The sequence below is a fragment of the Chanos chanos genome, chromosome 15 (genome assembly GCF_902362185.1).
Source record: "Chanos chanos chromosome 15, fChaCha1.1, whole genome shotgun sequence".
Classification (NCBI taxonomy): domain Eukaryota; kingdom Metazoa; phylum Chordata; class Actinopteri; order Gonorynchiformes; family Chanidae; genus Chanos; species Chanos chanos.
In genome coordinates, this window is record NC_044509.1 from 8,455,581 (window position 1) to 8,466,491 (window position 10,911).

At 40.7% G+C, this 10,911-nt stretch overlaps 2 protein-coding genes across 2 annotated transcripts; both read right to left on the reverse strand.

Moving 5' to 3' along the window:
- Positions 1 to 141: 141 nt before the first annotated feature.
- Positions 142 to 7,377, reverse strand: LOC115828206 (protocadherin Fat 4-like). The gene is made up of 3 exons (XM_030792161.1): positions 4,975 to 7,377; positions 966 to 3,359; positions 142 to 216 (listed from the first exon to the last, which is right to left on the reverse strand). The coding sequence occupies exons 1-3, from the start codon at positions 7,375 to 7,377 to the stop codon at positions 142 to 144; spliced, it is 4,872 nt and encodes a 1,623-aa protein (XP_030648021.1).
- A 115-nt stretch (positions 7,378 to 7,492) lies between these two features.
- On the reverse strand, positions 7,493 to 10,494 carry LOC115828207 (protocadherin gamma-A11-like). The gene is made up of 2 exons (XM_030792162.1): positions 8,131 to 10,494; positions 7,493 to 7,627 (listed from the first exon to the last, which is right to left on the reverse strand). The coding sequence occupies exons 1-2, from the start codon at positions 10,492 to 10,494 to the stop codon at positions 7,493 to 7,495; spliced, it is 2,499 nt and encodes an 832-aa protein (XP_030648022.1).
- Positions 10,495 to 10,911: the final 417 nt, after the last annotated feature.

Genomic DNA, 10,911 nt, shown 5'->3' on the forward strand with positions numbered 1-10,911 from the left:
CCTGTGCTTTTGATTTAAAATGTTCATCTGAAACCTCCGGTAGCAGCAGATTTATTACAAGACCGATTTATAACATAAAAACAAAATAATAATCGTCATGGCAAGGCGTTCTGCCTATATAGGCTTACACAAAGTAGCCTGTCATCTATCTTCCATGTAGCCCTGCAGTGGGTGGGGTGACGAGATCAGTTCGCAAGGCAGGTAAATAGCGACACTCTGAGTGTTTTCAGAAAAGTACAGCATTTTATACTCATTACAAATACGCAATTACAAGATGATCTTTATATATATATATATATATATATATATATATATATATATATATATATATATATATATATATATATATATAACACACACACATATACATACATACATACATGTGTGTATGTATGTATGTATGTATGTATGTATGTATGTGTGTGTGTGTGTGTGTGTGTGTGTGTGTGTGTGTGTCTATATATATATATATATATGGACGGGTTAATTGATTTGGTTAACTGATTTGCAGATATTCTGCGAAGTATGCCTCAAACCCATTTTCGGTAAAATATTTACAAAGTAAATATTTCGAAGCTACAAAAGTATATTAAAGAATCTATTCCCACGCAGTTATCTGATAACGTCTCACTTAAAACAACATGGTCATTATCGACTGCCTCATAAAGATGCACTTAATGCCACAGCAACGTGTGATTAAGATGTAGCCTATATCTCAAAAATAAAGTGTTATGGAGTCGCCGAAGGACACTTATTCACATTTTTGTTCATGACAAGAGGCATGACAGAAATGGATGATAATGTGAGTGGGGTATATGAAACCGAGCCGACATTTCATGAAGATGAATCCATAACCATTTTGACAATATTTTCATCGTTCAAATAGGCCTAGCGTGTAGATTTTTTACATCTTTGTCACACGACTCTCTCTGAAAAGGGACAATTCTGTAGATTAATTTTCTTACCTCATTTACACCTCCTGTATTAAGAGCGAACATAACTTCCTCAACAGAATCATGTTGGTTAGCCTTCAATGCATGGTCAGCAAGTAATGTATTCTCGTTGTACGATTTGATGAATCTAAAGTCACTAGTACGTGAGCCAGTTGTCAAATAAGTGTCAAAATTGTAAGAACTTCGCAGTGTTCCAGCTCCGTCCACTTCTGCATAGTTGGGTGGGCAGTATGCACTGGGAATAGTGAGTGCTCCGTCAAGCAGCATTGGAGGTTTTCTCCTATGGCAAAGCTTAAAAGTCACAATAAGAATAATAAAAGTCATGAAGAAAGTGGAAACGGTGATCAGAGCAATGACCAAATAAAACGTTAGTTTTGAAGTGGTTTCCTCATATGCCATGTCTTTCAGTTCTGGCACTTCAGATAAGTTATCCGAAATGAACAGATGTACCGTGCAAGTCGAAGACAAGATTGGCTGTCCATTATCTTTAACTGCGACAAGAATGGTTTGCTTCATATTATCGGAATCAGAAATGTCTCGCTTTGACCTAATCTCTCCGCTGTAACGGCCTATGGTGAAAAGTCCTGAATCCGTCGACTTCAAAATTTCATATGAGAGCCAAGCATTCTGTCCAGAGTCAGCATCCACAGCGATCACCTTGGAGACCAGAGAACCGGAGAGCGCGCCTTTAGGGATCATCTCAGCCATGAAAGGAATTCCCTCTTGGGCTGGGTACAGTATCTGAGGAGAGTTGTCATTTTCGTCGGTGATGAAGACACGTACAGTCACGTTACTACTGAGTGGAGGGGAACCACTGTCTTTTGCTTCGACTTGAAATGTAAAGCTTGTAAACTTCTCGTAGTCAAACGATGTCATAGCCTGAATAACACCTGTGTCTCTGCTAATGGATAGAATAGAAGACACTTGTAAACTGTGGACCTCAAGTGGCACCAGAGAGTAGAACACTGTGCCATTTTGTCTAAAGTCTGGGTCTCGTGCTTTGACGGAACAAATGGATACTCCTACTTTGTTATTCTCAGGTACATATACGCTGTATAACTGCTCCTCAAATTTAGGTGGATTGTCATTAACGTCTGACAACATTAAGTGAATTGTCTTGGTCGAAGATAATGGTGGTGTGCCCTCATCAGTTGCAGTGATCGTTATGTTATAATCCGCCACGTGTTCACGATCAAGTTCAGCTGTAGTTACAAGAGAATAATAATTTTTAATTGACGGCTTCAACTTGAAAGGAACGTTGGACTGAATGGAGCAATGGACAGGACCGGCTCCACCCGAGTCTTTATCTTGCAAATTAACTATTCCCACCTCTGTACCAGGTGCAGCATTTTCAGAGATGTAGTGAGTGTCTGACTGAATGAGTATTTGAGGAGCATTGTCGTTAACGTCGATGACTTCGACTACAACACTAGAAAATGAAACAAGCCCTGACCCGTCTTTTGCTTGAACTGTCAATTCATACGACACTTCCTCTTCAAAATCAAGAGGACCACTTAATACTATAGTTCCAGTTTTTTGATCAAGGGTAAACAGTTTATCCACTTCATCGGAAATTCGAACAAAGTCATACGTCACGTGACCGTTTGCACCTTCATCTGCATCAGTGGCGCTTACACTAACCACTTCCGTCCCAACTGGACGATTTTCAGGTAAACTGGCTCTGTAGACAGCCTGGCTAAAAACTGGAACATTGTCATTAGCATCAAGCACAGTGACGAGTATGACTACAGTGCCCGATCTCTGTGGAATGCCTCCATCAACAGCGGTGAGTATTAATTTAACCTCATGCTGCTGTTCACGATCTAACTCCTTTTCTAACACTAACTCGCCGTACTTTCCCTTACCGGAATTATCCACTTCAAATATAAAATGTTCGTTCGTCTGTAATGAATAACTTTGAACATCGTTTACTCCGATATCAGCATCATGAGCTTCACCGACAGCGAAACGAGCTCCTTTATCAGCCGACTCTCTAATCTCAAATTTAATTATATCTGTCGCAAACATCGGCGAGTTATCATTAATATCCTCTATTTGAACAAGAACACGATGCAACTGTAAAGGATTTTCCAAAACAAGTTCGAAATTAAGGGCACAAGACTTCCTCGGTCCACAAAGCTGCTCCCTGTCCATCCTCTCAGCTACTACCAGGTCTCCAGTCTCTGATGTAATATCACAGTACCTTTTACGACTACCCACAACATTTAGACGAGCTTTACGCGTTGATACTGCTGTTTGAGATATTCCAATATCTTTAGCAATATTTCCAATCACAAATCCGAGCTTCTTCTCTTCAGGAATAGAATATCTCAAATCCCCATAAGCGAGAGTGATGATGGAGATGACAGTCGTCATGCAGATCATTGCTGAAGACAGTCGTTTGTACTCCATTGTAATACAAATTCAGACGAGGTTAAAATTGATATATTAATAATGATTTCGTCACGAATCACAACACAATGTAAAGTATTTCTTCAAATGAACAAAAAAACATGGCTGAAGTCCTCCGTCCGAGGAAAGCGGATGTACGGCTCACCGAAACGTAAGCACACCTCCTTTACAGCGCCAGTCTCTTATATCTATGAAAGCCTTTGCAGGTGAACAGCGACACACTGAGCAATTCTGAAAGACTACAATCCTACTCAAAACAACTTTTACTCACGAAAAAAAATGTAGTAATGTTAAACAGTATGCTGCTGTTATTTAACTGTTAAGCTATCGTCTTTTATCATGTCGTTTCCCGTTCACATTAATGTTCATACTATTAAAGTCCTGTAAATAGGCGATTAAACTAATACAATGCAGTAAAGGATCACTCGACAAATTCTTTAAGTTGGTTAATCTTGACGGCAGTATTTTTTGCATAATAAAGGAAACCTTAAACGTGACTTGGTATAACCTGACGGAGGAAATGAAAGGTTTAGATGACCAAAACAGAACACGCACCAAATCTCCCATGCGGTTTTCAGGCAATATTTTAGAAATTCAGTTCTTTTACAGTTCATTTAAAAACTAAGAACCGGGAAATTAATGCATATTGGTGAAACAAGATAAATTCTTTAAAATTCTTTTCTGCCTCAAAAGAAATATGACTCAATACCTCTGTTTTGATGCCAGTGCTATACGCCGGAGTTTGTTACAGGACCTATTGACATTAACATCTGGGGAGCTGTCCATAGTACTGAAATCCAGTTGAGCAAGGTCACACACGCACGCGCATGTAACAAACACGGAAACGCACTGCAGTCCTGACACCACAGATCATTTTTTAAATTGGACAAAGGGTAGTAGGGATGCTAGACTAAATGCACATCAATTTCGAACCAGTAAGACATCACATGACCCACAACGCGCTCTATACAATACAGCAACATTATAGACATCAATAACAATGACACAGGGATGTGCAGAGTTATTGCAGGAGTAACGTTTTGAGTCATGTGAGAGTGACTGTGAAAGAGAGAGTTCCAGCTCCTTCAACACCACTTTAACTTAAAGGGAAATGTACATTCGGAATATCGATCCTTCAGTCACACAGTAGCCTAGGCGTTGTCCTACAGCAAAATCTCACGGTCAGGATGAGAACCAAGAATGTCCCATGGGCTAATGAGGTGATCAAAAACGATGTTTGTTTTGAACTATTCCACCCATAGACCATGTTCAAGGTTTTAAACTTCAGCCAAGTTATCGGATAGGAGCACATGAGTCGTATTCTTCTAATGAGCAATTCTCTTGTATAAAACCTAATTGGCAATCGAACCGAAATATCATTTTCCTGCAGCAAAGTGTTCAGCGTAATCGTTTCGTATCGTTGTCGTGTAAACAAAGCAAAGACATTAAGCCATGCTCTGTTAAATCTATACGGGGATGGGGACAAGAATGTTGGAAACGGGTAGATAAAGACAATTCTAAGAAAGTAAAAACGGACCGAATACTATCGGCAACCCATCTGGGTGTGACTGTTAAAGAGACGTGCACGGTTAAAAACTGAGAATCTTACCGTATTATAATCTTCTGAGCTGTTGTTGACATTCACTTCAAAAATATCAGTTGGGCTCCTCGTCAGCGTGTGATTAACAGGCAGGGTGTTCTCACTGTAAGCTCTGACAAATTTAAAATCACTTGTACGTGAGCCTGTCGTCCAGTAGGTGTCGTAGTTGTAAGAACTACGGAGCGTTCCTGCTCCTTCCACCTCTGCATAGTTAGGAGGTAAATGCGAGCTTGGAATAGCCACGGCTCCTTCGAACAGTCCACGCTTTTTCTTGTGGCAAAACGTTACAGCCGAAACAAGAGCAAGGAAGGTCAAGAAGAAAGTTGATACAGAAACCAGAGCAATTATCAAGTAAGAGGTCGTGTTGGAAATGTTTTGCTCACTCGTCACATCTTTTAATTCTGGAACCTCAGACAAATTATCAGAAATTAGCAGATAAACAGTGCAGGTTGAAGAGCGCGACGGACGTCCGTTATCCTTGACAGATACAATAAGATTATGCCTCATGCTATCGGCCTCCAAAATGTCCCGTTGCGTTCTAATCTCTCCATTGTATGGCCCGATAATGAAAAGTCCTGGATCGGTTGATTTCAAAATTTCATAAAAGAGCCAAGCATTCTGTCCAGAGTCAGCATCCACGGCGATCACCTTGGAGACTAGGGAGCCCGAAAGAGATGCTCTGGGAACAATTTCGGCCATAAAGGAGTTTCGTTCTGGAATGGGATATAATATCTGCGGAGAGTTGTCGTTTTCATCGATTATGAAGACACTCACAGTCACGTTATTGCTGAGTGGAGGAGACCCATTGTCTCTAGCTACAACCTGAGTTTTGAAGCTCCTGAACTGCTCATAGTCAAAAGACTTCAAAGTCTGAATGACCCCGGTTTCTGCATTTATGGATAAAAAAGAAGACACCGGAATACCACTGACTTCAGTGGGTAGCAGAGAGTAAAGCATTGTTCCGTTCTGTCTCCAGTCTGGATCTTTCGCTAAGACAGAACACACAGAAATCCCAGGTTTGTTGTTCTCGGAAATATATGCACTGTAAAATTGTTTTTCAAAGGCAGGTGGGTTGTCATTTACGTCAGACACAAATAAACGAACGGTCTTGGAAGAAGATAATGGCGGAAAGCCCTCGTCTGTCGCAGTGATTGTTATATTGTAATCCGTTTGCTTTTCCCGGTCGAGTTGTTTAGTCGTCACAATCGAGTAATAATTTTTGACCGATGGGTTTAATTTGAAAGGAACATTTTCCTGAATGGAACAACGGGCCTGCCGATTTTGCCCTGAGTCCTTATCTTGAACATTAATGATGCCCACCTCGGTGCCTGGCACCACGTTTTCAGGAATTGGGTTGTGAAACGACTGAAGAAAAATTACAGGCGCGTTGTCATTGATATCGACAATTTCAACAATAACATTGGCAAAGGACACTAATCCGGAGCCGTCTTTGCCTTGGATGCTTAATTCATACGAAGTCTCCTTTTCAAAATCAATCTGTCCGCCTAATGTAATAGCTCCTGTTCTGTGATCGAGCTTGAACAGTTCATTCAGTTCGTCTAAAGTATGTCCAAACTCATAAGTCACCTCACCATTTGCTCCTTCGTCAGCATCCGTTGCGCTGACGGTGACCACTAGAGTACCTACAGAGGCGTTTTCAGGCAAAGAGACCTTATAAACAGATTGACTGAAGATGGGTACATTATCATTAGCATCAAGCACAGTGACGTGTATAACTACAGTACCCGATCTCTGTGGAATCCCACCATCAGTGGCGGTGAGTAATAATTTAATGTCCTGTTGTTGTTCACGGTCCAGCTCTTTTTCTAACACCAATTCTCCATATTTCCCGCCTCCTGGTTTAGTGTTGACGACAAAACTAAAATGGTCATTTTCTTCTAATGAATAACTTTGAACCCCATTTTGTCCGACGTCTGCATCATGCGCGCCATTGATAGCAAAACGAGCACCTTTATCTGCCGACTCCCTTAATTCAAACTTTATAGTGTCACTCGAAAACATGGGTGAATTGTCATTAATATCCTGGATCTGAACAACCACACGATGTAATTCTAGCGGATTTTCGAGAACCATTTCATATACAAGAGAACAAACTGTGCGTGGTCCACAAAGTTCTTCTCTGTCTATTCTTTCTGAGACGATCAGATCTCCGGTTTTTAGATTAATGGTACAGTAACCTTTGCTCGTGTCATCCACATTTAGACGCGCTTTACGGGCTGATAATGTTTTTGCATTTATTCCAAGATCTTTGCCAACATTTCCAATCACATATCCACTCTTTATCTCCTCCGGAATTGTGTAGCTGATGTCTGCAGCATTGATACATGCTAATAAAGCGATCAGCACTGGGCTAAGCATCGGAAAATTCACGACGAGTCTTTTGTAAGCCATACTCCGTGTACAATGATTGAGTCTTCCGTGCAATTTATTTAAAAGTCTCCTCTGTATGATCAGACTCTTATACTTGATAAAAGGAACCTCACCGACCAAGCAATGCGCAAAAAAATCAAATACTGCCAGCGACGAACCGCGCTATTTCCACCATTTCAATACCGTTCTGCTCCTCCCATACCAGATAAGTGCAATGACAAACTCTTACTGAGTGTTGGTCAAGAGCGACACTCTGTGCAGTCTCCGGAAACTACAGCAAAAAACTGAATCAGAGTTCCAGAAGCAGCTATTCTTGCATACATTTTTGCTATTCCCTCTACAAATTGCCTACTGATTTAGAGTGTTGTTGTATGATGATTTCTTGTCAGCAAGAAACGCTTATTGCAAAATTTGCTCCGTGACTACTTTTGCAATCACATGCCTCACAAAAATATGATGTAATCAACAGCAGAGTGAGCGCTATTTTAATTTCACTTCCAAGAAACGCTGGATCTCTACTAAGGACTATTTGCTTATTGCGATATGACCCAGTAGCCCACATGTTTGTTTCAGGCCATGTACAAATTTTCACGGTGAAACAGGCTTGTTACTTCACATCATTTTAAGCAAACATGAATGACACCTCATACATGAATAAAAAGAATAAATCTTAACAGACCTTGAATGAAAGTTATCATAATGGAGTTTCTTTAAGGTCATTAGTATAACATTATAGAAATGAACAAAAGAGGACGAAGTCAGCACAAAACATACCTCAACGGATTCCTCAACAACACCGGGGCACAGTTCACTTTTTCCAATAGGACAGTTTGTATTCATCTTCAGCGTTTGATCTGTGAGCATCGTGTTCTCGTTGTAGGAGCTTAAGAATTTGAAATCACTGGTACGTGAGCCGGTCGTTAAGTATGCGTCATAATTGCAAGAACTGCGGAGAGTTCCATCGAATTCTGCATAGTTTTTTGGTAAATAACCGCTTGGGATGGCGACTGCTCCATCAAAAATCGGTCTTGGCTTTCCTCTGCGACAATACCTCACAGCAAAGATGAGTATTATAAACGACATGAAAAGTGTAGTAACTGACACCAGGGCAATAATCAAATACGAAGTCAAGTTTGAACTACTCTGCTCATAAGGCATGTCTTTTAGTTCTGGAACGTCCGCAAGATCATCTGAAATAATTAAAAATACTGTGCATGTTGTAGATAAAGGTGGATTTCCATTGTCTTTCACTGAGATGATAAGGTTCTGTTTAGTGCTGTCAGATTCAGAAATGTCTCGCCGTGCTCTTATCTCTCCACTGTGAACACCGATTGTGAAAAGTCCCGGATCAGTAGATTTAACAATCTGATAAGATAGCCAAGCATTCTGTCCGGAGTCAGCATCCACAGCGATCACCTTGGAGACTAGAGAGCCAGACAGAACAGCTTTAGGTACAACCTCAGTCATAAAAGACTTATCCTCTGGAGCGGGGTATAATATCTGCGGAGAGTTGTCATTTTCATCAGTTATGAAGATGTGCACAGTCACGTTACTGCTGAGTGGAGGAGAACCGCTGTCTCTGGCCAAAACTTGAAAAGTAAAGCTTCTGAATTTCTCATAATCAAACGACGCCACAGCACGTATAACACCTGTGTCTCCGTTAATGCTCAAAAACGAAGATAGGAGTACACCTTGCACCTCACTTGACACCAAAAAATAGAACACTGTACCATTTTGCCTGAAATCTGGATCTCGGGCTGTAACAGAACAAATGGAGGTTCCTGGTTTATTATTCTCTGTCACAAAAGCGCTGTAGGACAGCTCTTCAAATTCAGGTGGATTGTCGTTAACGTCTGATAATATTAAGTGAATTGTCTTGGCTGAAGATAAAGGTGGTGTGCCCTCATCAGCTGCAGTGATCGTTATGTTATATTGTGGCACAAGTTCACGATCAAGTTCAGCTGTAGTTACAAGGGAATAATAATTTTTAATTGATGGGTTCAGCTTGAAAGGAACGTTGGACTGAATGGAGAAATGTACCTGACCGTTAGCACCCGAGTCTTTATCTTGCAAATTTATTATACCCACCTCTGTACCAGGTGGAGCATTTTCAGAGATGTAGTGAGTGTCTGACTGAACGAATATTTGAGGAGCATTGTCGTTAACGTCGATGACTTCGACTATAACACTAGAAAATGAAACAAGTCCAGAGCCGTCTTTTGCTTGAACCTTCAAGTCATAAGATATTTCCTCCTCGAAATCTAGAGAACTACATAATACTATAGCCCCGGTTGTCTGATCAAGGGCAAACAGTTTACTCACCTCATCAGAGATTCGAACAAAGTCATACGTCACGTGACCGTTTGCACCTTCATCTGCATCAGTGGCACTTACACTAACCACTTCCGTCCCAACTGGACGATTTTCAGGTAAACTGGCTCTATAAACAGCCTGGCTAAAAACTGGAACATTATCATTAGCATCAAGCACAGTGACGAGTATGACTACAGTGCCCGATCTCTGTGGAATGCCTCCATCAGTAGCGGTGAGTATTAATTTAACCTCTTGCTGCTGTTCACGATCTAACTCCTTTTCTAACACTAACTCGCCATATTTCCCTCCACCGGAATCACTGTGCATTTCAAATAGAAAATGTTCGTTCGTCTGTAATGAATAACTTTGAACATCGTTTACTCCGATATCAGCATCATGAGCTTCACCGACAGCGAAACGAGCTCCTTTATCAGCCGACTCGCTTATCTCAAATTTAATTATATCTGTTGCAAACATGGGTGAATTATCATTAATATCTTTTATGTGGACAGTAATGCGATGTAATTCCAGGGGATTCTCCAGAACCATTTCAAAATTCAGAAAGCAAGACGTCTTCGGTCCACAAAGCTGTTCCCGGTCTATTCTCTCAGCGACGATTAGGTTCCCAGACTCCGAATTAATTTTACAGTATCGTTTACGGCTGCCCACAATATTCAGACGAGCTTTGCGCGTCGATATGGCCCTTTGGACGATTCCAACATCTTCTGCAATATTTCCAATCACAAATCCAATTTTTGTTTCCTCAGGAATAGAGTAGCTCAAATCTCCATAACTGATAGAGGCAATGGATAAGACAGTCACCATACAGATCGCTGAGGACAAAAATCCTTTGTACTTCATTTTCAACATGATTTCAGGGCACCTTCCAGCTGGTATTATTTCACTAACTTGGCCATTAACCATTAAAAATATGCAATATTCCGCAAGACCTTTACAAGGCAATCACGCAAATGATCGGTCTGATGGCAGCTGAAACACAGCTCCCAGCAGCTTAATATAAACAGATCACGCCCTTTCTGGCGTTACCCTCACTCACTTTGAAAACATTTTCTTGAGGCTGGTGAACAGCGACACACCGAGGAAATCAGAAAAGCTGAAATTCTTATTCGCTTATATCGGCGAATAAACTAACTGAAATATAAGCGAGCAAACAAACAAATAATAAATCAAGCTAAATACAATTCAATCCGATAAACAAACGATAAATAACTTTTACCAGTT